The sequence below is a fragment of the Panicum hallii genome, chromosome 5, assembly GCF_002211085.1.
Source record: "Panicum hallii strain FIL2 chromosome 5, PHallii_v3.1, whole genome shotgun sequence".
Lineage (NCBI taxonomy): Eukaryota > Viridiplantae > Streptophyta > Magnoliopsida > Poales > Poaceae > Panicum > Panicum hallii.
This window is the reverse complement of record NC_038046.1, coordinates 11,106,366-11,132,709: the sequence shown is the minus strand read 5'-3', so window position 1 is coordinate 11,132,709 and position 26,344 is coordinate 11,106,366. Positions and strand designations below refer to the sequence as shown.

The 26,344-nt window shown below is 46.3% G+C and overlaps 4 protein-coding genes and 1 long non-coding RNA gene across 7 annotated transcripts; 3 read left to right on the top strand and 2 right to left on the bottom strand.

Moving 5' to 3' along the window:
* The first annotated feature begins 420 nt into the window (after window positions 1-420).
* Window positions 421-4,143, top strand: LOC112893844 (nucleosome assembly protein 1;2-like). Of its 2 annotated transcripts, XM_025961353.1 has the most exons (10): window positions 421-565; window positions 673-716; window positions 837-932; window positions 2,182-2,274; window positions 2,564-2,642; window positions 2,781-2,842; window positions 2,996-3,180; window positions 3,308-3,485; window positions 3,577-3,620; window positions 3,768-4,143. In XM_025961353.1, exons 1-10 carry the CDS (start codon window positions 523-525, stop codon window positions 3,931-3,933), a joined length of 990 nt encoding a protein of 329 aa, XP_025817138.1. In that variant the 5' UTR covers window positions 421-522; the 3' UTR covers window positions 3,934-4,143. The 2 variants fall into 2 exon arrangements, with proteins under 2 accessions (XP_025817138.1, XP_025817139.1); XM_025961354.1 differs by lacking the exon at window positions 2,182-2,274.
* A 4,811-nt stretch (window positions 4,144-8,954) lies between these two features.
* On the top strand, window positions 8,955-9,980 carry LOC112892409. The gene is made up of 4 exons (XM_025959585.1): window positions 8,955-9,194; window positions 9,307-9,346; window positions 9,426-9,471; window positions 9,591-9,980. The coding sequence occupies exons 1-4, from the start codon at window positions 8,955-8,957 to the stop codon at window positions 9,778-9,780; spliced, it is 516 nt and encodes a 171-aa protein (XP_025815370.1). The 3' UTR covers window positions 9,781-9,980.
* Window positions 9,981-10,895: 915 nt separating this feature from the next.
* Window positions 10,896-12,510, top strand: LOC112891414. The gene is made up of 4 exons (XR_003228552.1): window positions 10,896-11,136; window positions 11,621-11,719; window positions 11,804-12,031; window positions 12,134-12,510. It is a non-coding gene; the product is annotated as an uncharacterized LOC112891414 (long non-coding RNA).
* Window positions 12,511-15,383: 2,873 nt separating this feature from the next.
* Window positions 15,384-18,498, bottom strand: LOC112895898. Of its 2 annotated transcripts, XM_025963898.1 has the most exons (9): window positions 18,201-18,498; window positions 18,012-18,079; window positions 17,637-17,784; window positions 17,445-17,525; window positions 16,784-16,870; window positions 16,567-16,652; window positions 16,327-16,447; window positions 15,951-16,047; window positions 15,384-15,560 (listed from the first exon to the last, which is right to left on the bottom strand). In XM_025963898.1, the coding sequence occupies exons 1-8, from the start codon at window positions 18,441-18,443 to the stop codon at window positions 15,973-15,975; spliced, it is 909 nt and encodes a 302-aa protein (XP_025819683.1). In that variant the 5' UTR covers window positions 18,444-18,498; the 3' UTR covers window positions 15,384-15,560; window positions 15,951-15,972. The 2 variants fall into 2 exon arrangements, with proteins under 2 accessions (XP_025819683.1, XP_025819681.1); XM_025963896.1 differs by lacking the exon at window positions 15,384-15,560 and having other exon boundaries at window positions 15,791-16,047.
* Window positions 18,499-21,484: 2,986 nt separating this feature from the next.
* Window positions 21,485-22,846, bottom strand: LOC112893792 (cytidine deaminase 1-like). The gene has a single exon (XM_025961289.1). It carries the CDS (start codon window positions 22,697-22,699, stop codon window positions 21,758-21,760), a length of 942 nt encoding a protein of 313 aa, XP_025817074.1. The 5' UTR covers window positions 22,700-22,846; the 3' UTR covers window positions 21,485-21,757.
* Window positions 22,847-26,344: the final 3,498 nt, after the last annotated feature.

Here is a 26,344-nt window from a genome sequence, read left to right as displayed (position 1 = left end):
CAAGTTTCCCAGCTGTTGGAAGCTGGAAGATACGCATCAGAATTCAGGACCGTCTACACACAGAGAGAAGAGAACCAGCCAGACGACAAACTTTCTACTTGCGGAGTGGTTTGCGGTTTGCCCAACGAAAAGCACGCCAAAAGCGGGGGCAACAAGAATTGCGGCCGCCTATCGCGGCGCCGAGCACCCAAACGAGGAAGCCAGGCGCCGGGTGCCGGAGACCCGGCCCGCTTCCGAGGAAAAGGGCGAGAGAAAACGGGGGAAAAGGCGCGGCGGTTCACGGAAAAATCCCATCACGACCCGAGCCGTCACGTCTCTACACCACCGGGAGACGCGAGCCTGGACTCTCGCATCCCGAGTCCGCACGAGAGCCGCCACCCCCACACCCCCCCCCCTCCCCACCCCCCGCGGCGCTATAAGATCCGCGCCCTCCGTTGCCCTCTCCTCCTATCCCCTTCTCATACACACGCCTCCGGAGTCCGTCCGGCTCTGCCCCGCCGCTCCTCCGCGCCCTCCGCAGCCATGACCCAAGGCGGCGACGCGCTCGATCTCGCCTCCAAGGCCGGTGAGCTCTCGACGCCCTGCTCCGCTTCGTTGCTGCTGCTCATCTCCTCTCGCGATTGCGGTCCCGTCTCACTGCCTGCGGCGGCGTTTTTCGTTTTCGCAATGCAGAGCTCACACCGGAGCAGAAGGCCGCGCTCGTGATGTCGCTGAAGGTACTCTGACTTCCTCTCCGTCTCCTTTCCCCTCTCGTTACATTTTTTTTTTGTTGCTCTGCGCGGTGCCGGCTTCACTGTGAGCTTTTATCTGATTCTATCTACTCCACGCTTGTGCAGAACAAGCTGGAGGGGTTGGTAGCGCAGCACACGGATGTGCTTGAGAGCCTCGCTCCCAAGGTCAGGAAGCGCGTCGACGTGCTCAGAGCTATTCAGGTAACTAAAGACAATGTCATAATTTGTTGACCAGGACGCTATAGTTGGGGGTGGCGGTGGTGGTGTTAATTTGCAGCATGATCTGATGCCCTACTCTGTTTTGTGCGTTTGTCGGTAGCCACATCTTATTAATCGTAGATGTTGTGATCCGCGTGTTTTAGATGTGCAACTCTGCATGTCCGATCGTTCTGAACTTTTGATCTGTTGTTCAAACTAACATGGGAAAGCCATTACGGATTTAACAAAAAAAAATCCTCAAGGAAACTCTGAGCATCCATCTCTCATCATATCAATATTTCAGTAGGTAGCCCTTGTGTAGTTTAAATGTTTTGATGGTATGCCTAATTCATCAGTTTCTTCTGAATTCACGGGACTTGAATGGCAGAGGTGGGTTCTAATGGTTCTAAATTATAAGGATGGTACGAAAATACAACATATCAGCAGCTACATGTTTCTAGTACTTACTATTCATTTTTTTGAATTATAATCGGTGTGTTTTTGCATTGTGCTTATGTGGTATCCGTCTCCATTGGTTTCCTTAAGAGATATTTCTATCGTCTTGGTCACATCCCGCCATGTTTTTGGTGTTTTTTGTTGATTGTTAGTGCTATATTTGACTGCCACCTTTATTCCAATGTTGCCCTGTGGCATTGGGCTTATGTTCTTGTGATATCTTTGTGTTCCTTTTGGTTTCCTTGAGAGAATATTTCTATCTTCCTTTGTTCAAACCCACCACGTTTTAGGCATTTAGTATATTGTCTGTACCATCTTTGGCTGTTGCCTTCATTCTGAATGTGCTGACTCTGTGCCCATAAGATGGCGTAGTAAAAATCACCAGGTATGCCAAGCCAGGTCCTCTTTGAGATGCCTGTTTGGCTAGAGATTATTGTTCACATGCACTTGCAAAGATGCTAGATCATATTGCATTGCACCCGTAATTCATTATAAAGAAAACACATTAGTCATATTTTTCACTTGACTCCCCTCCCCTGACTTGCTAAGCATCTTATCGCGAGTGAAACCGTAATAAAACCATGAAAGGATATTTAATTTCAGTAATGTAGGTGTACCTGCAAGTCGAGAACATCGTTAAACTCAATTGATTTATTTGATTGACATCTCTGAAGAACGACTAGCTCCTATGAATCAATATATGACGATTTTATAAAAGATAAACATGATATGATATTTTCCAAAACAAAATTCTCAGTCTTTCCCTGTTCTACTATATATGTCGGCATTGTTTCAGAGCAAACATGATGAACTGGAAGCAAAGTTCATTGAAGAAAGAACTGCGCTAGAAGCTAAATACCTGAAGCTTTATGAACCACTCTACTCAAAGGTGAACTAATCTTTATTTTATTATATTCTTTGGTAAATCGTTAATTGTACACTGTAATCCATGAATTTAACCCCTCTATTTTACCTGACAAAGAGATGTGTCAACTTATTAACTAATGAAACTTCCTGAACCCTATCACAAGGAAGTGCTACTGCTGCTCATGCAGTTGTTCAGCCATCAGATTCACATAATGTAGCATAAATAGACAGCAATGTTGCTTAGTATGTATATTCTCCTAAATGTAATAAGCAGTGCTGGTTGGTGACTATGATGTACATGAAAATTGCAGCGTTCTGAAATTGTGACTGGTGTGGTGGAGGTAGACGGCATCACAAAGGGTGGAGATGAGACCCCGGCAGAACCGAAAGGTGAATACATGTTTTGTTCAAACAGATTTTTTCCCCTGGTATTTTTTTTACTTTATGGGGTGGCGTGGGTGGCGAGGCTGAAATGAAGGTGATTGTATGATGTTCTAAGACTAATAATGCCGTGAATATTTTCTCCAGAGAAGGGTGTTCCAGATTTCTGGCTTAATGCAATGAAGAACAATGAAATACTGGCCGAGGAGGTAAGACGATATTAGCTTGTGAATTTCTCCTTAGCTGAACTGCCAACGTTTATGTCAATATACTGTCTTGAGTCCTTTTATTCATAAAGTGCATTGCCTTCCGTGTTGTCACTGGTTTGTGTTGCCAATAATTCCTTTGTTTCTTGGCTTTAGATCCAAAAGAGGGATGAGGAAGCTCTGAAGTACCTTAAGAACATCGAATGGTGCAGAATTGATGACCCAAAGGGTTTCAAGATTGTGTTTTCATTTGATGCTAACCCTTTTTTCAAAAATTCTGTGTTGACAAAAACTTATCACATGATTGATGAAGACGATCCCATTCTAGAGAAGGCTATTGGGTATGCTACCACTGATGTCTGCAAAATCATTCCACTTTAAGGAGGATGCCCAAGTCCCCATATCCACAAAAGAAAGATCACTTAAGATTGGATCAGAATCTCACTTGGCAAATTGTCTATTTTTCAGAACTGAAATTGAATGGTATCCTGGAAAGTGTTTGACAAAAAGGGTACTACAGAAGAAGCCAAAGAAGGGCTCAAAGGACACCAAACCTATTATAATGACTCAAGAGCGCAAGAGCTTCTTTAATTTCTTCAACCCTCCTCAAGTTCCTGATGTTGATGAAAAAATCGATGAGGATACTGTAAGTTGAACTAGGTTATTTATTTGTGGGTATACCTTTCTTGAAAATTGTGTTGATTTATGACTTTTCTGTCTGTTGCTTTTATCATCAGGCTGTGCAATTGCAGGACCAAATGGAGCAAGACTACGACATCGGGTAATGCACGTTCACTACATTCTACAAGCTATGCCATTGTGTCAGTCAACATATTGAAATCATACTTCTATTGTATTGGTTGTGGAACTGCATGCTTTATTATTTTTAATTTTTTTTGCTTCTGAATAAGCTTTGTTCTACTGCCAGATCTGCTATCAGGGAGAAGATCATTCCACATGCTGTTTCCTGGTTCACTGGAGAGGCTCAAGATGAGGACTATGACGGCACCATTCTAGAGGATGATGAAAATAACAGCGAAGATGAGGAAGATGATTATGATGAAGATGATGAGGAAGACGAAGAAGACGAATGAAGATCGTGACTTATGGAGTTCTCATTGTGATACCAAACGAGATCAATTTGTACTTGACAATTGTTGCTTTTCTGACTGGAGTGAGGGAGTTGCAGCAGGGTAAGCGGCCTGCTGTGTGCATGCAGCAGAGAAGACTGGAAATTTTATTATTCTTGAATTGTGCGAGTCCAAAAATGTTTTTATTTCTCTTAAGAGGTGTGTTTATATTGATTGAAATTTTGGTCCATGGAGAGGGAAGTTTTGCAATGGCAGGAGTAGCATGGATTCCATGGTCTATTACTCTGTTTACACATGGTGTGATGTCTGATGTGTACTATCAGCTGTCGATGTGTCGTGCTCTTGCTCAATCTATTACTCTATTCTACCAGATCCTACTATTTCCGCAGCTCAAAAGAAGAAAATAACTATTTATTTGGAACCTTTTATAGCAAAAAATGAATATGTATATTGGCTGTTTTGCCCTTTGGCCACAGCCTACAGGCGTCAGGGCTCAACTAGGCCCTGTTTGGTTTAATAGGACCTGGTACTCGAATCATCGGTTGTGAAAATAATAGTGGACTAAGAAAATCATCATGGCCTTTTTCATATGTTTGACCAGAGCACAAATACAAAAGATATAAACCATATAAAAATATGGACCGGCCGTACCATAGGCCCACCATACAGCCGCTCCTTTTATGGGAAGTCCCTAATCAGGATTTTATATTTTGGCAATCTTCCCACTCCGCTAAACTTCCGCATCGTGTATAGAATATATGATTTCAAACGAGAAAAAGACCGTAGTTTCAATATCGAGCGATGAAATCAAAATCCGATTACACAGTTGTACTAGTTTCAATAAGAGCTTTGAAGATATATCTTTTCGTGTGAGAAAATGTTTTTTAGTGTATTCTAATTTGCTTATGAATTTTGCAAAAGTTGCTCAACATTTTACAAAATGTTGCTTGACTCGCTTGAATTTAGTTAAGTGGATATTGATGTTGATATTTAGAAGATAACTGGATGGTGTGATTAGAGGATGATGGCAAATAATTATGTTGGGGTAGATGGATGTTTATTGCATGATCAGTGATAGTAAACTTTAGCAAGTCAGTTGAGCATTTTTAGTAATTTATGTTGGTATTTTTCTAATCTAAGTAAGCAATTTATGTGTATTTAAAAAATATTGTTGAAGTATATGCAAGTCACGTCTTGTTTTGAATGTTTTTTCAAAAGAAATACAACTGTACAATCAAAATTTGAATTTGATGGCCGGTTCAAGAACTACAACTTTTTCAAGAGAGAGAGCAGTAGAAATAAAAAATGCTTCTCCGTGAACGCTCTCTGTAGATGTATGCGGCCGTACAATCAAATTAAAATACGGCCGGTCATTATGCGGCAAGTCAGTAAGAAGCCTTCACAAATCAATGACTACTCTGGGCAAAAGAATCAATGTATATGGCTTGTAAGCTGAAAAATGATTTAGGATAATAGTATTTCATGAATGAAAAAGACCTTCTAAGTGGCTTTTATGGAAACCCAGACTCACATGTCCTGAGTGTCATGAAAATGAATTATCCTGTTTACGTATGCCCACTCTTGCTCCGTCTATCATTGTATTTAGGCCTTGTTTATTTGTTCTAGCTTGCAGATTTTGAACTGCTGTTACAATCTGCAAACAGAAACCTGCATGCACTGTCAGTTGTACCGAGACCTGCATGCGCCGCCCACAAGCAGCAGCCACCTCCCAGTCCAAGAGCAGACCCAAGTTAGCATCTTCGTCCTACTCCTACCTAGGAACGGAACACACCTGAACTGGTCGTCCAGGCGGCCTGATCCGTGTATCATCCTTGGCCTACTCCGCATCCACCAGGACTCTCTTTGCGATTAGGTGTTCCTGAGTTGGGCAGATCTTTTTAGGTCGTCGATTCGTCGTGTCAAGGAGTCCAAAACCAAGATTTTAATTTGTTTTCGACGGCTAGTATCAGTACGTCGTCCGCCATGAACAATTCTCGACGACGTCAATATTCCCTCAAGGAGGATTTGTCCAGTTTACGGGCGTTCATCCTCATCACCTTCTGGCTCTCCTCGCCGATCTGGTTCGGTCTCCTCCGCGCCCTTCCCCCCCAAATTCTCCGTCCAGCTCGTGGGCGCCAGGGGCCTCGACGCGCCGCCCCTCTCCACCGCCTTCAACGTAACCCTGCGCGCGGCGAACCGGCGGCTCCACGACGTGTGCTACCACCACGGCGAGGCGGCGGTGCGGTACTCCGGCTTCGCCGTCCCGCGGGGCCGGACGCGGGCCTTCTGCGTGGGCAGGAAGGAGGCGCGGGACGTGCCGGTCGTGGCGTGGGCCGACGGCCTCGGCGTGCCCAGGCCGCTCCGCGAGCGCGTGGCGGCGGATGCGCGCGCGGGCGCGGTGGAGCTCGAGGTCGAGGTGAGGCTGTTCAGGGGCGACGACGGCTCGGCCAGACCAACGCTGTTGTCGTGCAAGGTCACGGCGGGGGAGCAAAGCCGCCGGGCGTGACGCCGTGCGCCGTGTTCGCGTTGCAGAATTGGGCGTCGGACATTGCGCCTGCTTGGATGCAGTATTTCTGACGGTGTACTTAGTTTTATTTTGTTTCGCCTATTTCATCTGGGGTCAAAGATTATACTGGATTATCTGTTCTAAAAGGGAGACAGGAGCGCTAACAGCCCGGCTCACCTTCATGGCGGTGTCCACACTGTCCGCGTTCGCGCTCGTGGTGGTTTTGCTCGTGGCCAACGACGCCAAAGAAGCCACCGAGTTCTCCATGGAGCTCGCCGCCTCCGAGGGTCTGGGGAACGCGACCGCTAGCGAGACGCTTCTTTCTCCCGCGTTCGGTCTCAAGCTGCGCGTCAAGAACGCCCGTGTCCTTCAACCGTGGTGCTGCGACAACGGCGGGGAGGTGGTGGTCTCCTACTCCGATGCTGCCCTCACGTGGGGCCGCGTCCCGCCCTTCTGCGTGCAGAGGAGGGCGCCGACGGAGCTGACGCTGGTGCCATGGGGGAGGGGGGTTGGCCTGACGGAGGATGTGCGCCAGCGTCTGGCTTCAGAGTTGCGCGTACCGTTCAGGTAACGGTGGGGATGAAGCTGTTCTACGATGCTAGAGATTGGTCCTCTCCACCGAGTGACTGGGGGACGTCGTTGCAGTTGTTCCAGCTTACCCTTGGAAGCCACGGAGCGCAAGATTGATAATTATTAGTCAGTACGACTTTTGGAGATCACGTAGAGCAATCTAATAGATAGATTGTTTCAGTTTGTTGGTTTCAAAAGTGCCATGGGCTGGTCAAGTCAAGTGGCCATAGCGTTTCATTACGACACTGGGATTAGAGGCAGTGGGATGAAGGGAAACCCCCTTGCCTCCAACACCTATGTTGATTCTGGCACTCTCCAAGCCACTTTTGTCAATTTCCATCCTCTCGAAGTCAACTCCGGTCCTCTTCCATCAATTTCGTCCCTCTCCAATTCGATTCCGTCCGTGGCACTGGTGGCAGCACCTCCTCACCATTGGTAATGGTATAGCTCGGACAAACGAGCTTGAGTGGAGGCGGCACTGAGGCTCACTTGTCGTCCACGTCCCCAAGCTAACCTGCTAGTGGCACTGTGAGGGCCCATGCGGCCTCAAACAGAACGGTTGCGGAGAGGCGACCGGCAGCGGTCAGGCGGAGGAGCTCGAGTGGAGATGGAGCGAGTGGTGATCCTAGGATGTGGATAGGAGGTCAGACGACGATACATAAGAGTTGCCTAGATCATTAGTTAGGTATGGTTCTCGAGGTGCAAAAGCTGTTGACGAGCCTAGCTCGGGGATGCATAGAAATCCGGTGTTTTCCCTAGGTGTGTCTCTGACGATGCGACGTGCTATGCAGGGATAACTGAAAAGAGGCTTTGGCGTGTGTGCACGAGCTATCATGCGGCTAAACAAATAATTTCATTGAACAAACAGGCAACCAATCACAACGTTGCTGTATGTGCTCGGTCTGGCCACTGAGAGCCTGGCTCATCTCAGCGTGAAATCAATCACACCCTAACTGCCGTATTAGAAGAGATCTTATATTAGGAGAGAGTTGGGGAGAAAAATATAAGATGAACTATAAAATAAAAAATAAATATTAAAGTGTTTTTAATAATATAAATATACTTCTTCCGTTTTAAGTTAGATCGTTTTAGCCAATATCCAGATGTAGAAGTATATTTTAATTTCGAGAATTAATATTTTAATTATGATGAAGTCCAGCGATCTTGTGATCATATTATATGTGCACGTGTTCAAATTTAATCTTCTATTAAACAAGAACATAATACAAAATATGAACCAGAGAAGATTCGAGTAGTACCCTGAGGTGGGTCTTTTGTCGGAGGCATTGGATGCGCTATCACCAGCTGGAGGAAACATACTACTCGGTTGGTCTTGCTTGAAGTAGTCGAACTTAGTTGCTGTAGGAACATGTACACAGTGCAGTCCCATGAGCGTCCTCCTTTAGCAGAGGAAATAGTAAAAGTAGTCGTGTTGTAGCTGAAGTAGTCGTGTTGTAGTAAGAAGTAGTCGTACTAGTCGGGTTAGAGCAGAATCTAGTCGCACACGTGTTGAGACTCGAAGTAGTCGTATAGCGAACGGTCGCGTATTCGTATGCTCTAATAAACCTTATTGCCCATCTATCCCGAGCGGAATCACTTAGACGAGGAGGTTCCAAAGGTCTGCTCACGCAAATTTCTATGCACGCAGAGAGTTGTGCTAAGAATGAATATACAACAGCAGCATAAGAATAAAGGGAGAAGTGAGAGATCTCCTTAGCAAGAATATCTTGATTGTATGTAATAGAGTTTGTGCATGAGAGGGGCTGTCTCCTTACATAGGTGTGTATGTATGTCCCAGGCTACGCTAATGGCCGTCAATTTGTACTATTGTTCCCCGCAATCAATACCATTTAACAGTCATTACTCTTCAACAAAAATCGTTACTCACGTATCATAGCTCCATAGCATTCACTCGTGGGTCCTTTAATTATCAATCCATTATTAAATAATGGACCTAGCCCAAATATTTCAAGAGATCCACCCAACACCAACAACAAAAGCGAACCCATTCCGGCCTTCCCATCCCTCCCCAACGCAGCAGGCCGTCAAGGCCTCAAAGCGATCATTCCCTCCCGTCCTTGACTCGCTTCGCCTCCTTCCACCAGCGCCGTCCCGCGCCGCACCTCGGTCCAACCCCTCCCGCGACCTGACGATCTACCCGCCTCGCCCTCCCTACTTCTCCGCCTCGGTACGCTCCCGTCTCCGCCGCCTCTTCGATCGTGTGCTCCACTGCCTGATCCAGCGCCTCTTCGCCGATCTACTCCTCTACCAGAGAATCGACTGACGTTTTCGCTTTGCAGCTTTCTCGTCCGTGCCCCCTCCACCGCCGCCTCTTCGCTGGTGCGCTCTCCCCTCACCTCCCTAGCTAATCTGCTCCTCTCCCATGACTAGGCTAATTTGTTTCGTCCTTTGTTTGCAGCGCTACGCCTCCGTTTGGCGCCGCCGCTTCATACATCAAGATACAGGTACGCTTGGGTATTTTTTTGGATTAGAGAATACTAGTAGGAAGAAGAGCAAGATATTTCGGGCACGTTTACTATTCTTTTTAGTTCACCTTTTTTTAACATGATATTATCTGTGACAGAATCGAGATTGCTGGCCCACCTGCAGCGAAACTTTGGCAAAATGGATCCTCGTGCCGTTGGCTTGGAACACCAGTTTTATTAACCCTTATAAATTTACATGATTTAGGATGTTGTAACATATTTGCTGGATTTTTCGTTAAACAGTTTATACTGGAAAAAATGGAAAATAATTCCTGTGTTCCAAACTAACTTTATGGTGCATCTTGTTGGTAAGAAAAATAGTATTAGGGCATGTAATTTTAAGCTGTGTTGCGATGCCCGCAACTGAGAAGTATGCTTTACCAGGAGCTACATGTGCGGAATATTATACAGCTAATTTTACGTTGAACACTGCAACTGTAAGTCCACAAACTTATAGGTGCATTTGATTGGACAAACAACTGGAATGTGTAAGCCATAGTTATTACAGCCAGAAATTGGACCTGCAAAGCCTTTGGCCTGGTTTCTGGTTTGATTGATCTTAACTTGCTGGGTTGCTTGTTGAGAGAGTGTGAATAGTAGTAAAGACCAGCCACAAGAACAAGCATGTTGCATAGTTATGGATTCAATTTTTTAACCTTCCACATTGAATTTTTTAGAAAATTCTCAAATTATAGGTGTGCTGGTATGAAAATTCTCAAATTTGTGAGATACCCTAGGTACTGCAATTTTTCATTTATAGCTAACGTTTTGTTGTACATACATGCAAACTTTCAACTCCACTTCAATTCCATTTGTGATATAAAAAATGCCCTACATGTAACCTACTGGAGTTGAATTTGTCAACTTTGTATTCTGCAAGTCGGTCTAGTTTACCTTGACATTTGTATGCATGTAGATCATAACCTTGGTTTGTTTTTAAAAATTATTTCCAAAAACTTTACGCAGGTCTTTGTGGAATATGCAGTATTTCTAAATTTTGATCTGTTTTCACATGAGTTGCCCCCTGTCACACAATATAAGTCCAAGGAAACATGGTATCTAATAAATAATCATTCTAGAGGTACCAATGCGCATTTGCAGTGTCTAATAAGTAGAGGGGTGGAGTGGGCATACTACAATCGTTGGCTGTTTGATTCTCTAATCGAACCAAAACATCCATGATGGACCTATACTGTATGTAGTAAAGAGGGAGTAATTTTTAAGTTTCGCTCATAATTGGTATGCATTTGGATAATTTGTCAAGCTGAACAATATTTATTGAGAATAAAAATATGTCAGTACAATGAACTCATAACGCATTGTATGAGATAGTTTACATCACTCGTCTGTCAATACCTGATATGTCATACTGTCATGTGCAACTTTGAATGGTATGTAAAATCCTTACTTTTTTATAGCACCTCCTCATATCCCTGTTATAGATTTAACTGTATCATGTCTTTGTAATACTACCTTTCAGTAACACATGGCTCTTTGGAGGGCTATGTTTTTGTTGGTTTTTCTACTAGCTGTCAAGGTGCAGTATGTTAGTTGCCCTGGTGACACATGGCATAGGACAGCTACCCTGGCTTCTCATTTGGACACGAGTGCTCCTGCGCCACAGCCCGACAGGAGTGACATCTGGTATGTCTCTAAAACTTTGACAACTTCAAACATGACAAAATTTGGTTCAAATATGAGTTTTTGACTTTTTAGGCTGATGTATTAACTGGTCCTAAGGATAAGAATACTCTAATATGAACTCCACCTCTAGAAAGATTAGCAGTTTTAATGATCCACAAAAGAATATGAGTATATGACAATATGTTTGGTGCCCTACTGTGGGTAGCATAGCTATTATGATTTATGAATCCCTGTTCTAGTTCCCTAAATTAATGACCACTAATGTTCGAAAAGAAAAATAATGATCACTAGGACGGAGCCATCCCATGCTGGTGTATGCACAATGCAGTTAGCTTAGCAACCCCTTTCATGGTTTCATGCCACACATGTACATCTACTTTCATCTAGTTCCTCACTTGTCTTTTTCATAAACAAGTAATTACTCCTCAATTCTCGCTACACAGGAGTTCATTCTGCTCTTGATACAATTTTTAACTTGTTGCAGTGGCAACCACACTGTTTCCTGCAAACCTGCTGAATCTAGTGCTGCTAAGGCTATTGTCGATTTCAACTCAGCCGTATCTTCCTTCTTCATTGTACCTATGTAAGTTGAATCCAATACTCAATCCATTATAATATACAACTGTGAACACTAGCCTCTTCTAAATGTATTGAAATGTGCTTTCAGGATACGAGTGTTGAGGTTAGAGCATAACAGCCGTACTGAGTCAGATACACAATTTTGGTGGTACCTTTGCTGTGGCTCTAGTGGTTAATCATATGGGTATATTACTTCTGTGACTGTTCCTCATTCCATCAAGCAGCGATCTTTCCAATATATATGCTGTCAATATTGGGGGCAATTGTCCATCTCATCCTTTTACTTCTTGCTACATATTTGACCTTTGGTGTGCGGGTAATAACTCTGCTACTTGGTATCTAAACCTTGCTTTTTTATCTTCATGTTTTCTTTATTTGTGGCTAATGTATTACTTTCACTTATGAATTTATCGTTTAGGATAAGAGACCAATTCCACTGGTTTTAGTACCAGGATCATCCTTCATCATTGCTAGTCTGTTGTGGGTGTCTGGACTGGATTGGATTGGATGGTTGGGCTTCTCATTGACTGCCCTTTCACATTGCTTCCGGCTCGGAGCTACGGTACGATTTAACCTTTTTTAGTTTTAAATTCAGATTATTAATTTATAATTAATCTATTTACAGTCCCCATACTATGATCTTCCTTTGTAATTTAGTTTTCTAGAAATATGAAATGAAACATTACAATGAGAGCATAGGTCGGTTGGCTGATGTTCTGGTGGTGGTTCGGTGCCCACAGTTTTGGAATAGTGTATGCACATGTAGAGCACATGTAGGATTAAATCCTAAGAGGAATAGTGTATGCACATGTAGGACATGAGGAAGGAATGGCTTCTGATGTTGAATAAGAAGAATGACAATTTGGGGGGGGGGGGGGGGGAGGGGGTTTCTGTCCACTTGTTAGCATGTAATGCTTAGAAAATTATTATCCTAATTAGGTGCTTCATGAAAAAACATATATTAGCATGTTGTAATCTATTGTCGGCACTTGTAAGACCTGGAAGCTATTGACATCACGTTGGTTATATAATAGCTGCTGTGGTATTGTTGCATTAAATATTTTTGTCACTTTTTTCATGATATTCCAGCTAATTTGATGATTTTTAGAATATTTGTGTATTTTTTGTTGTGAAAAGTATTATATAATAATTCCAATATGTGCACAAGTTATGGAGATTATGTTTTTATAAATTTACAATATTGTATCATGTTCAAACTCATCAGAATATACAATTCAAGAGTTTGCACATCCAAACAGGTATTGGAATTGGCCGCTACTCTTTGATTCAACTACCAACTAAATGCACATCCAAACAACAACATCGGAATTCCGGCCCATTTCCATTTCCACTCCAGCTTTGGTATTGCTGGCCCAATGCAATTCTTTCACTGAATACCTACATCCACTGATATTTATTGACAAGAGTAAATTGTACCTCATGTCCCTAAACCTATCCCGCAGTTTCACTTAAATCCCTAAACTCTCAAATCGTCCATCTGGATTCCTAAACTATGGATCCCTAAACTGTGTTAAGTGTTCCATCTGAGATTCCAAACACACCACGCGAACATCCAACGTTGATGTGGTATGCCACGTGGCGCCACGGCAGTAAACATTTATAAAAAAACTCCAATTTTATTCATCTTTAACTTTTGTGTTCATTCCTCCCCAAGCACCTCCCTCACTCTCATCCCCTCCCTTCCTCCTCTTCCGCTCGGACAACGCCGAGCCAAATCCAGCGGCCACCGACCTTCCCCGCCCGATTTCTCTTGCAAGCATCCTTCCCACTTACTCCTCCACCGCCCCAACCCCCTTCCCACTTGTTTCACCTGCTCTCTAGCTAGGAATTGGCACACCACCGCCGGCCGCCATTGGAGCTGCCCGAGCTCCGTGGCGAGGTAGTGGTAGATGGCGGCGGGCGAAAGGGGAAGCGGAGGCAGCGTGGTGCCGGCCGGCCTACTCCGCGGGCGCCTCGGCCGCGACGTCGCCCACTCGTCATCGTCGGCCGTGGCACACACCAGCGGCAAGGGCGGCAGGAAGCACTGGGGCTTCGACCCCTTCACCGCGGCGCTCGATAAGGTGCGCAGGGACAGCGCCGCCACGCCCAGGTGCGCGAGGTCACTCTCGCTGCTCCGTGCGGCCATTGATGGTCCCTCCGCGCACAAGAAGAGCAGCAACTGCTCGCGAGCGCCGCGCCCAGCACCCGCCGCCCTTGCTCCTCTCCTTTTCCTGCGGCCTGCTCCTTGCCCCCTTCTCAATCCCTCCCCGTCCATGGCCTCGGGCGAGGGCGCACCGGCCTAGGCTGCGGCCCCGCGAGCGATGGGAGAGCGGACGATATCCCCAAGCTCGTCGAGGTGGACGAGGTGGCCGACGTGTGCGGCTAGGGGGAGCTAGGTGTAGTGGGAGGCCGTCAGAGAGGTTGGAGCAGCAGGTGTAGAGGCGCCGGCAGCCAGGCAGGGCAGCGAGCAGGGCAGCGAGGGGAGAGAGGAGGGGAGGAGTGGACTAAAAAGTAAAATATGATAGAATTTGGAGGGTCATTTGTATATGTTTGTCAACATGGGAGGAAAGGAGAGAGAAACTATGGGATCTTTTTTTAAATATTTGCCACCGTAGCGTCACGTGGCATGCCACGTCGGTATCGGATGCTTGCATGGCGCGTTTGGAATTCGGATGGAACACTTAACACGGGTTATTAACACGGGCTAGAGATCTAGATGGACGATTCAAGAGTTTAGGGATCTTTATATGAAATTACAGGACAAGTTTGGGGATACATTGTGCAATTTACTCTATTGACAATAGCAAACGATGGTGTGGCCATCACAAGGTACTACTACATCACTGCCAGAATCATACCAGCATCCAGTTAGGAGCAAAGTCGGATGCTCAAACCCTTGACCTGAACACCGAGCACGGTGTCGCCTCCGAGGGCTCTGCTCTGCCGCCGCCCGTCGCCACCTTGCACCACATCCATGTCGGTTCGGCGCCGTAGTCATCGCCTTCCGCGAACAACTTCACAGCGACCTCGAGTTCCATCGTGCCCGACGCACTCCGCTCTGCCGCCATGCGGTCCCGGACCGTCTTGGGCAGCCCAACGCCGTCCGCCCACGCCACGACCGGCACGTCCCGGCTGCCCCCGGCGCCGGCGCAGAAGGTCCGCGTCCGGCCCCACGCGAGGGTGAACCCGGCTTAACGCACCGCCGCCTCGCCGTGCCGGTAGCATGCGGCGACCCTGCCGCGCTTGTTGCTGGCGTGCAGGGTTAAGTTGAAGACGGTGGTGAGGGGCGCCGCCGGGGCCGCCGTGTCCAGGCCTTGGATGCCGGTGAGCTGCGCGGAGAACTTGGGAGGCAGGTTCACCCAGAGGTAGAATACGAGCGGCGACAGAGCCACGGCGAGCAGCGCGTATAGGATTCTCCGTATTTCACTCGGGCCGATCTTCATGTTGTGTGAAAGTAAGTTCTTGATGGCAGTGACCTCTGTGCCACCGTGATACGTACGTCGACGTGAACCTAGCTACGTTCTCCTTGGTAACGACGACCTCTCCGGAACAGAGTATATAGATCAGGGCTCGGCTTCATTTATTTATTTTTGACTCTGCTTCTGTATATGCACATGTTTAATTAGTATATTCCTCTGATCGGCCCCGTACCTGGATTAGTGTATTCTTCCGTTTGGGACTCCCATGAACCTGCCATGGGAGACATCGTACAGATTACGCATCGTGTTGTTTTTAGTCGGTGCATCGGTTCATTAGAGTTTCTCCGGCAGATCCCTAACTTCCAATAACGTGTCATTGACAGAGTCCTAATGTCATGATGCCTTTTAAGTTTGTGTACCTGTCACCTGAAATTACATTTTATTAAGTATGCACCTATGATGACCAAAACAGCTATCGCCAAAGTTAATTCTCAACATATTAACATCTTTACCTCTAATATAAGTTGGCATGCTACCATGATTTGCATAAGCTACTACAATCAAGTGTATTAGCTAATTGAAAAGTGTTCAGAACATTTGCGCTGTCAACTACTATACTTTTTATTTCCAATCAAGATGGCACGTAAAAATAGCAGTTAAAGTTTCAAAAATATAGAACAACTGATAGGATTATACAGAGTATCCACAGAAGTTCTTGAACAAATTGGTATGACATATTTTAGGATCCACCGGGTATAAGAATCATACTTTCTTGATAAACTTCAAGAATCAACAGAGAGGAAAGGAGGTACAAACCTTGCAAAATACATTATTTGGTTTATGCTGTATTCTTTCTGGAGTATACAACGTACATTGGGTCAGTTCGTCCTGGATTAGGAGATATATCAACTGCCTGCAGGAATAAAAAAAGAGAATATTTGTTTCATGGGATTGATTTGAGCACATTAATAATAGTATAAATATATATGTAGGTATGTTATTTCAATTCCATCGTATTCGTATTGCATGTCTAGAAGTCCATTAAATTCTCGATAGCTAGGGACATGTTCATGCAAAGGAGAAAAATAAATAAAAGCGTCATTTCTGGAAGCTGCTAATTCTCCTTTACAATTTTAGGGAACGCCACCGAATATATATTCACCAGAGGACAACTGCACAACAAATTACATACCTGAGGTGGTTCAAAGCCTCCAGCATAATGGAAGTAAGCACCCACTATCCAAGCATGATCAGCATCACCAGTTGATGTCCATATCGATATAGCTTTTGTCCAAAAGCACCGATTTGAAAAGCTATATCCAAAGTTAGAAATAGAATTTAGGGTCATTACCACTCAAATATGGTAATGCTACTACAATTATCCAGAAGTAGCTCTCATAAATGGCGTGTGTCATTCTGGACAGCATGTTACCTCATTATGGCAAGGCCAGCTGGCTTGAGTATTCGCCGTATCTCCTTGAAAACATCTATGGGTTTTGTCAAGTAGTCTACACTAACCTACTAGCAAAGAAGTGCTACTATCAGATAGAGTAAACAATCTTAGGCCTTCAATTCACAGTATTAATACTTTGTCTACAACATATATGATCGCTTCTTTTAACAAGACTATGATATAGAGGACACAGTACCACATTGGTGATAACATCAAAACTGTTATCTTCAAAAGGAAGCTTTGGGTTCACATTGAGGTCTTGCACAACATACTCGGTCAATACCTATTGTCATAATTAAACAACAAAAAACTATGTCAGAATAGCAAAGCAACAAAAGGGAATTACCACTTGTTGACTCATATTACTACAAAAGGTGCATGCCGCGTATCTATAATCATTTAACCTGCTCCCAATGTAACGTTTCCAACTAAACTCCAATATTACTGCATATAAGATACGTTTTTGCGGTGTTTAAAATAAAACCATAGATTCTAGAACATATTTAATTTAAACATTTGTAAGCCAAAACTATCATCGAAGAAAAAGTAATTGTGCGTTCAAATGTACTTGATAGAGCTCTATGTTCACATGTAGAGACTGATTTGTCAACAGCTCTTTGCTCTCCTTTCGAGGAGCAACTAAGGGCTAACTTGCAGAACTAGTGAGCTAACACCTCTTCTCGAGCAACACAAGTAAATTCCTTACTCTCCATAAATTGTGTTGCTGCTAAAAACATTGGGAAACTTAAGTGAATAAACTCAAGTGTGACACATTGAACTATGATAGGAACCTATGCATATGAAGCATTACAAACATTAAATTTACCAAATGTACTAATTTAGTCAAAGCATAATACCGAGTTCCTTTTCAGTTCATCTTCATTCATACCCATCCCCACAATCTTCTCCTGTTTGTAACCGGGAGGATAATGGCTCACCTTCATAATTTGGACAATGTAAGAAACTTCACAGTGCATGTAAGATCGGAAGTGGTGACTTACAATTTAAAAAGAAAGAAAGAAAGAAAGAAAGAAAGAAAGAAATCCTACCCAGCTGCTGCACATGTCCAGAATGGTCACCCCAGGAGTATTACTTGGAGGAAGAACTTCAGAGTAGTACTCTGTGAGAACCCGGATTGCTTCGTCATCAATGTGAGTGACAAAACGGGGAACTGAGTAGAACTGACTATCTGATGATCTGCCCAGGTAATCGAAATGTATCATTCAATTCACAAATAAATAAATGTATCTTTCATGTTATTACGCTAAAAGCAAGCAGTGCTGCATTATCCAACAGGTTACAGTGTCAGATATAGTGACTACTAGTGATAGCAACAACAAGGCCTGCTGCCAGCGGGCTAACCGAATCCACGAAAACTCTGCGCATGAACTGACAGAAAAATGCTCTGGAGGGCTGAAGCTTACTCGTCGAAGCGGCTGAAGTCCTCAGGCTTGAAAGGGAACTCATCGGGCCACTCCACATTCTTCAGAATCTACAATAGATTCCCTTTAATCAGGTTCGCAAACCAAAATTAGCATAGCATTGTAGCAATATTTTCGAAAAGGAAAAATGAGGAACACAAAACAGAGCAAGGAACGCCAGCGCCTAAGAACCTGCTCGACTGGGGAAACCCCTTGCCTCGGCCGTGCTCCGGCAACGAAAGAGCGGGACGAGGTGCCGCCGGAGGCCATGCGGGCGACCTGGTCGATGACGGTGGCGCCGAGGCCGAGGAAGACGCGCCGCGGCCGCGCGGCCTGCTGTGGCACGGGGGCGCGGCGAGCGCAGGGGGCGGCGGCGGAGGCGTGGAGCCTTCTCAGGGCGAGGGGAAGACGGGGCCGTGGCGCGAGGGTGGCCATGGATGGACTCCTGTCGAGACGAACGGCGACCGTGGCAGCGTAGCGTGACGCGAGGCCGTTGAAAGCGTCATGTCCGCGCGCCCCAGGCCACGGGGCGTCGTGGCGCCACGAGCGTCGCAGGAGCGCAGACACATCTCGGATGATTTGCCGGATTGGGGTCGGGTTGGTCGTTCGGTGTCCATCGGCTCCCTGTCTCGCTGTCATGTGGGTCCATGATTTCAGTGACAGTACGAGAAAGCGTCCTCCGTTGGTACTTCCGTCAGCTCCGTAGGATGAATTTCGAATTCCAAAACGTCTACCGATGTTCGTCCTGCTTCTCCTAATCTCCTCCGTAAGCTCCGTTTAGGTTTAGCTAGATGTTTCACTATTTTCAAAGGAAGATTAAATGTATATATTCATAGATTTAAGTAGTATTTTGTTTGATCTACTCCCTCCAACTAAAAATTTATGATGGTTTCTAAATAAGTAAATAAGAATGTACTTAATTAATCATATTTGCTGAAGTTCTATTTTGAAAATATAGCATTTCAATGAAGATAATCAAACATTATAAAAGTATTTTTCAGTACAAGTCTTGCAATGTCCGTCTTATATAGTTAATCTGCATAAATCTTTTGCACATAGAGGGAAACATACTTGCGGCCTTAACACATGTCTCATCTTCTTTAAGGAAATTTGAATTTTGAAATTAGACCCTTAAACTTGCTAAATGTGTCATCATGTCTAACATGCCCAAAGTACCACTATGGTTTTTATTTTTCAATGAGAATCTCCGTGCTGGCATGTAACATGAGCACTTTGGACACATTAGACCTAGATGATAAAATTAAAGAACCCCAATTTGCAGCTTCAATAATTCTTAGACTTGGATGACGCTCCATGACAAGTTTAACTACTACTTGTGCATTTTACTCTATATTTTTACCTAATATGCTTAATTGTGCGCTGGCGGTCAAAACACACATTAATATAATAAAGCCCATTTGAGTTGGTTGTAGAGTCTGATCAGGCAGCATAACCAACAAAGTTCAGAAAGCAATCAGTACCAACCAGCAACAGCAACCATGCACAGGCTCGCGGTCAACATTTACAGCTGCAATTTTCTAAGATGGGTCAATATTACTAACTTGTTTACTTCCTATTTTTTGCGGTAGATTAAGGTCCCGTTTGGTCCGGAGGACTAAACTTTAACCCGTCACATTCCTATTTTTTGCAGTAGATTAAGGTCCCGTTTGGTCCGGAGGACTAAACTTTAACCCATCACATCAAAGAGAATCTTGCTATTTAGGAGTATTAAATAAAATTTATTTATAAAATTTTTTGCACAGATGTATGCTAATTTGCGAGATGAATTTAATGAGCCTAACTAATTTATGATTTGCAACAGGAATACTACAGTAACTATCTACTAATTATGAATTAATATAGCTCATTAGATTCTTTTTAACGTGACATTTAGCCATCCAGAACCAAATAGCCCCTAACTTGTTACTCCCTTCACCCTAGCTACTCCCTCACGGGGCATATCGTTTTCTATGTCCATTTGTTGTTTTCCTCAGGGTACTTTCTTTATTCTAACTAGAACAATAAGAAGGTGACAGCTTAATAGTAGTTTGGCGCTCAAAAATAAAGGATTTCTCTGAAAATTAGTGCAAGAACTGAAAGCGTAGAGATATTCTCTATCTCAGGGTGTGTTCGTTTTCTAGAGTCTAAAGTTTAGACCCGTCACATCAAAAAGAATCTTATCATTTAGAAGTATTAAATAAAGTCTAATTACAAAACTTTTTGCACAGATGGGTGCTAATTCGCGAGACAAATTTAATGAGCCTAATTAATCCATAATTTGCCACAGTGGTGCTACAGTAATCATCCGCTAATCATGGACTAATATACCTCATTAGATTTGTCTCGCGAATTAGCCCTGGGGTTCTGCAATTAATTTTATAATTAGACTTTATTTAATACTTCTAAATGATAAGATTCTCTTTGATGTGATGGGTCTAAACTTTAGACCCTGGAAAACGAACGCACCCTTATTACCTAGACCACAATCGCACTGTTCCGTTGTTTGTAATACCTACTAGCTGAGAAAGGGATTTGGATCCGTTTGATCCACCAACTAAATTTTAGCTGGCTAAATTTAGCTGTTAGGGATCCAAACGGCCTAACTAAAGTTTAGCTGAGTTTATCGGAGAATCTAGATACCACAGCTAAAGTTTAGCTAGGAGAATTTTTAGCTAGTTTGGGTTTAAAATTTGCAGCTAGCTAAATTTTAGTTGGGTGGATTGGATCCAACAGGCTTTAGCCATCGCTTTTATCTAATCAAGAACAGGTTAATGCCCACCATTGTTTCATTCTCGTGGCCAACAAACTACGTCCATCTCGGCCCCACCAAGAGAAGTTCATAAAGCGATCAGTCATGTGTTTGAGGCTTGCAAGGAAGAGGAACCCCCGTGCATGATTGGATGACCAATGCCGCGACCACTGACCACACATATCCCATACAAACCATAGTATAATACGTGCTGCTGCAGCTACATTAGGGGTGTATAGTTCCCTTAGAGCTTATTTTATTTTATTTTAAGTTCCGTTACATCAGATATTTGATGCTAATTAGAAATATTAAATATAGACTAATGATAAAATAAAATACTATACTTATTCGCGAGACGAATCTATTGAGCCTAATTAGTCCGTGATTAGCCAATATGATGCTACAGTAACATGCGTTAATTATGTATTAATTAGATTTAATAGATTCATCTCGTAAATAAGCCTAGACTTATGCAGTTAGTTTTATAATTAGTTTATATTTAATCTTTCTAATTGGCATCGAAACATTCGATATGAATGGTTTAAAATAAATCTCAGTGAACCAAACACCCCGATTTCTTAGTAACACGTGGTGTGCAAATCATGCAAAGTTCCAACACATAACATTTGTGGGACTTACACCAAGGGAGAATGTGAACTTGTGAAGCAAAAGGGACGCATTGCTTGCAAGGCAAGTGTAGATTTGTGTCATGTAAATACATCTATTATTTATTTAATACGACTATTTCATCTTCCATTTCATTGTTTATTTTTTTCAATAACACACATGACAATAGAAGAACACACTAATCACTCTGAGCAAGTAGGCCCCAGCTCCCAGGCCTGCTAGCCAATAGCCCAGCGCCATGTGGGAGTAACAGCTCACCCAACTGCACAGGATTTCTTTCTCATCTTATTCTTAAATCATTTTTTATGAACATTATCTCGATCACATCTCACGTCCTGCCCTCCCCACCGCCACAAGGTCCCGACGGGGCTCATCACGCATCGGACGGCCTGTATTTGTACACGTGGAGGCTGGCATGTGGGGCCACGGCGTCCAGGAAGGTCCTGGCCGTCGTCTCCTGCGCCACCGCCGCCCGCTCCTTCTCCACGAGCGCCGCCGCCACCACGTCCCCGGCGGGGCCGCCTCCAGCTGCCACCATCGCAATGATGGCCGCCTGTACGGGGCCCAACGTCGGGTTGTAGGCAGCGGACTCCAGGCAGCCCCCGGCGTAGATCCTGCCGTCGCCGTCCGCCACCGCGAACCCCGACGGGCACTCGCTGTACGGCGCGTGCGACGCCCGCGCGGCCGCCTCCGCTGCCTCCCTCAGGCGCGCCTCCAGGTCGCCGGCGGCGAAGCCATTGGCGACCGCGGGGACGGGGTCGCCCAGGGTGTTGTCGTGGGGCTCGAGGACGAGGGGCACGTCCTCGGGGAGGAGGTCGTGGGGCCCGAAGGGGCGGAGGAGGAGGGACGCCACCGTGCGCCACTCGGGCGCGCAGCCTTCCTCGGCGTCGGTGGTCACGAGGATCTGGATGCCGGAGGCGCCGCGGATCTCCTGGAGGAACTGGCGGCAGTGGCCGCAGGGCATGTGGGAGACTGCGACGGCGCGCAGCGCGGACTCCCCCGCGGCGGCCGCGTTGGCGACGAGGAACTGCTCCGCGTGGACGGAGTGGCACAGCGGGAGGCCGCGGAACTCGAGGTTGACCCCGACGTAGACGCGGCCGCTGGCGCCCAGCCCCACGGCGCCGACGGGGAACCGCGAGATCGGGACGATCGCCCGCTTCATCGCGGACGGCACCAGCAGCGGCAGCAGGTCCTGCACGGTGGCCACGCCGGCCGCCGCCGCGGCGCGCTCGGCCTCCTCGGCGCTCATGACGAACCCCGTCAGCTCCGCCGCCGCCGCGGCCTCCGGCCTCGGCGTCACCTGCTCCTCCCCCATTGCTCAGATCCGACTCTAACTGGGCTATTAGTAAACGATTCGCTGCCTCCTAATCGCGTTTAGCCTCCTAACGAGGAACTGCTTGGACGTTTCCTCGAAGTGTGGAGAGGAGAGGAGAGGAGAGAGGGGGGGCTTTACTGGCTCTGGTGCGAGGCTATTTATAAAGGACGCAGCAAGTGTCTCGTTTATTTCTTTTTCGACTCTCTCTCTCTCTCCCCCCCCTCCTGCGCTCTGCTTTGGAAACGAAAGCGATGGACACTGACAAATGGTCGCCGCAAGGTTGCGTTCGACGTGTCACAGTGCAATCTGACAACTCTGCCACGTTGGTAGCCGAGATGATATGGTTGCCAGATGACGATAAACAGGTGCTTGATGTGAGTTGGGAAAAATCACCACATGCCACCAAAATTCAATTGGTTTAGAGCAATCCAAGTTTGATTGATCTGAAGCCATCCGTTCCTGACAGCAGCGGAATACAATTACAGCTACTCTCTCCGTCTCTCTCTCGGTAATGCATACAAAAATGTTTCCAATTATTGGTCGGTTTTGACCGATGATATTATGTTTATCATATGATACGATCCAAACGGTGATCCATCTCGCTACCGCCCACACAGCCTGTGCCCCACGAGAAACGCACGGCTCCACTTGGCGACGTCGCCTTCGCGGCCCTTTCCCTTGTGAACGAACGAGTGCGCGGCTCTCGGGCGCGCGGACGACGTCGATGGAGCGGTTTGGCACGTACCGGCCGGTCTCAATTATGCACTTTGTTAATGGAATGATGGTGTGTTTTATCGGTGTGCCGCCGTCCGGGTTGGCCTTGGTTGGCCGCCTCGTGTGATTCACGTTCCGGTGACTAAATAAATTATTGCCGCGACGATAATGCAGGCCATCGTGCGACATGCGATGCCCCCGTCCGTCGCGTCCAGACCCCGATCAGATCCGGATCGCGGCGACGCGCTCGCCGTCGCGTGCGAGATCCGGCCGGCCAGTTCCTCGGCGGCGAAAACGATGCCGCCGAGGCGGACGAGTCGGGTGGCGCCCGCGGACTCCGTCCGGCTCATTCGCTACGACCGGAATGGTTAGCGGCCCGCCGGTCCGTCGATGCGATTAGTGCCCGGCCCGCTCGGTCAATCGGTCGGACGGCCGGGAAACGTGCACGGCTAATCAAGCGCGGGAGGATCGGCTAATCTGATCGGGGTTGTGGTCCGACCGTCACGCTACGCCGGCGCTAGTGGATCGGGCTTGTGGTCCGACGGTGTGCTCCGAGTTAGGCCGTGGGCGTTGAACTCGAGAGCTCTTCGTCTTTGTGGCGCTCGTGCCTTCGCCGGAGGGAGGACGTGCGCGCGCGCTTTCCAGCAAAGGCGACGCGCGACGGTGACCCCTCGGCGCCTCTGCTCCTCGGCACATACTAGAGAAGAGAAAAAGCCAGTGAGGCGTGCATCGGACTCGCACTGAGCTGACGGGGGAGAAAAGGCTCCGCCCGGAGCAAGCAAGCGAGCACGTAGCGGGGCGTGGATTTGCGGCATGTGAGCGGCTCGCCTTGCGCGAGGTTGCTTAGCCCGGCGCGCAAAGGGAGCGCACCAATGCAATGGCCAGCGGCCACCCGTGCTTGGAAACGGTTGGTGGGTGCTGCCACTGTGATGGACTGATGGTTAATAAGTGGCCATCCATTACCGCAGCAGAGCAATGCATCTGGGCTGCGCAGCTAGGTTGGGGCTCGAGGGTTTCTGATCATCACAATGCCAGAACGGGCCTGGATTTGGATCGGTTGGTGGTTGCACAGCTGACAGCTGTACTGGCTGCTTTTGTTTTGGACTTTGGATGGAGTTGTACTTGGCTTGGCTGCTTCCGTAGGTGTGAGCTGTGACCTGTCTGGGGATCACAAGAGCGAGAGCTGACGCTCCTTGTTTCAGTTTCAGAGTAGCTACTCCTGTAGCTGTCTTCTACTCCGTAGAATTTCTTTTTTCCTCCAATGGTATGATGTAGGGACAGTATTATGATGATAGACTGAGGTTGACTTCGGGACAACTGAATACTAATGGTTTTTTAGTTGAAGTATTTCCTTAATGGCCCAGTATAAAATAAATAAAAAGATCAGTTTTTAATGGTTTCAGAAAAGCTACTCCTGCTGCTGCCTTCTAGTAGAAAAAAAGTCCTATCTTGGTATAATGTGTTGGATAGTATCATGATAGATTGAGATCGACTTGGGGCCAACTGAATAATGGTTTTGAGTTGAAGTGTTTCTTCAATAGCCCAATGCAATGCAAAATAAATAAAAAGAAAACCCCTTTTCTTGAGAAAGATAAAGAAATGTTCAAGATAGCTATCAAAAGTTGTTGGGGTCAAGTTCAATCAATCATCTCTAAGAAAATGGCCACTGAACTGGTGGAGAAAAGGAGGGGATAAATAAAGGTAGGGAGGAAAGTGTGTAGAAGAGCAACTTGGGGTTTAACATAATCCCAAACAAGACTAAATTTCGATATCTTCTGTGTTTTTTCCCCTTCAGCTTTCGCGCCGCAGATCGAGTTTCAATCAGCGCACAAGTCATTTCAGAAGGCGATACCGAATCCTATCTCCAGCTCCGTAGCTGTCAACGACAGTGCTAATTTCATTTTAGTTTCCTCCACGGGTCGGTTGTCACGCAGTGACGCAGCAATTCCCAGCAAGAATCTTCGCTCGTGCTACCTCAAGACTAGCAGCCCCATGAGTTGGATGTCAAATTGGCCAGAAACCACCTTGCAGTCGGAGTAGTACGGTAACGAAGGTGTACTGGTGTGATTCCACTCACCAAGTTTCAAATTCCAGCCCACCACTAAAAAAGTTTCAAATTCCAGCACCCACAAATTATTTGTAGACCCAAATTTTTTTCGCGGCCGTGCCCGTTATTCATTAAGAGGGAATTTGTAGATACAATTGGGCATACGCATATCCTTGTGACTGAAGAGAAATATCAAATTGGTTACGCAAATAGAGCAAAATATCCTCTTCCACTAGAGGCAAATTCTCAATCCTAATTTTCGCGGAGCATTTGGTGTCCCATCCGAAGGTTGGTCTGTCTGTCCAGAAAGGCATGTGCTCCTTGTATCAGAATCACAACTTGATGGCCACACGATTCCTTTGCTAGCTTTTCTTAATGCTTTTCCCTCCCATGGACATCGGATCCTGCCCGATTCCTGAAGTGGCCTGAGCCAAAGATGGGCTGCTGCTTGAGGCAAGAGGGGGCCGCGCGTTCGTCATGCATCGAGCGTGCGTGCTCATGGAGAGACACACGAGACCACACAGAAAGATTCATGCTTATCTCCGCTGAGAAGAGCCGTTCCCCTCGCTGGCGGTGGATAAGTTCTTGCTCTCAACTTCATTCTCTCTCTCCCCCTCCCTCCCTGCTTGATCTTGGATTTCATGCCAAAGATTCGCCGGTCGACCGAACCACGCCGCGTTCCGGTCGGCCCTTCAGCCTGGCGTGCTCCGCCGTGCTGCTTTGTTTACCACCTCGGGCCAATCTCATAGAAACTCGGCAGGACCTCTCGCGGCCGCGCCGGCTGCGTTCCATTCAAGACGTGCGCTGTGCGCAGCGCAGACGTCACGCGGAGGAAGCTGGGAAACGCGATAGCTTGCGAATGCTTGACGCCAGGGTGACGGCCA

Coding starts and splice junctions, on each gene's coding strand:
- LOC112893844 (XM_025961353.1), top strand. CDS start 523: ATGACCCAAGGCGGCGACGCGCTCGATCTCGCCTCCAAGGCCG. Junction 566..672: donor CGATCTCGCCTCCAAGGCCG/GTGAGCTCTCGA, acceptor TTCGCAATGCAG/AGCTCACACCGGAGCAGAAG. Junction 2,843..2,995: donor ATGAAATACTGGCCGAGGAG/GTAAGACGATAT, acceptor TCTTGGCTTTAG/ATCCAAAAGAGGGATGAGGA.
- LOC112892409 (XM_025959585.1), top strand. CDS start 8,955: ATGGACCTAGCCCAAATATTTCAAGAGATCCACCCAACACCAACAACA. Junction 9,195..9,306: donor CTCCCTACTTCTCCGCCTCG/GTACGCTCCCGT, acceptor TTCGCTTTGCAG/CTTTCTCGTCCGTGCCCCCT. Junction 9,347..9,425: donor CCACCGCCGCCTCTTCGCTG/GTGCGCTCTCCC, acceptor CTTTGTTTGCAG/CGCTACGCCTCCGTTTGGCG.
- LOC112895898 (XM_025963898.1), bottom strand. CDS start 18,443: ATGGCCACCCTCGCGCCACGGCCCCGTCTTCCCCTCGCCCTGAGAAGG. Junction 17,526..17,636: donor TGGACATGTGCAGCAGCTGG/GTAGGATTTCTT, acceptor CAAATTATGAAG/GTGAGCCATTATCCTCCCGG. Junction 16,048..16,326: donor GAGGCTTTGAACCACCTCAG/GTATGTAATTTG, acceptor TTATTCCTGCAG/GCAGTTGATATATCTCCTAA.
- LOC112893792 (XM_025961289.1), bottom strand. CDS start 22,699: ATGGGGGAGGAGCAGGTGACGCCGAGGCCGGAGGCCGCGGCGGCGGCG.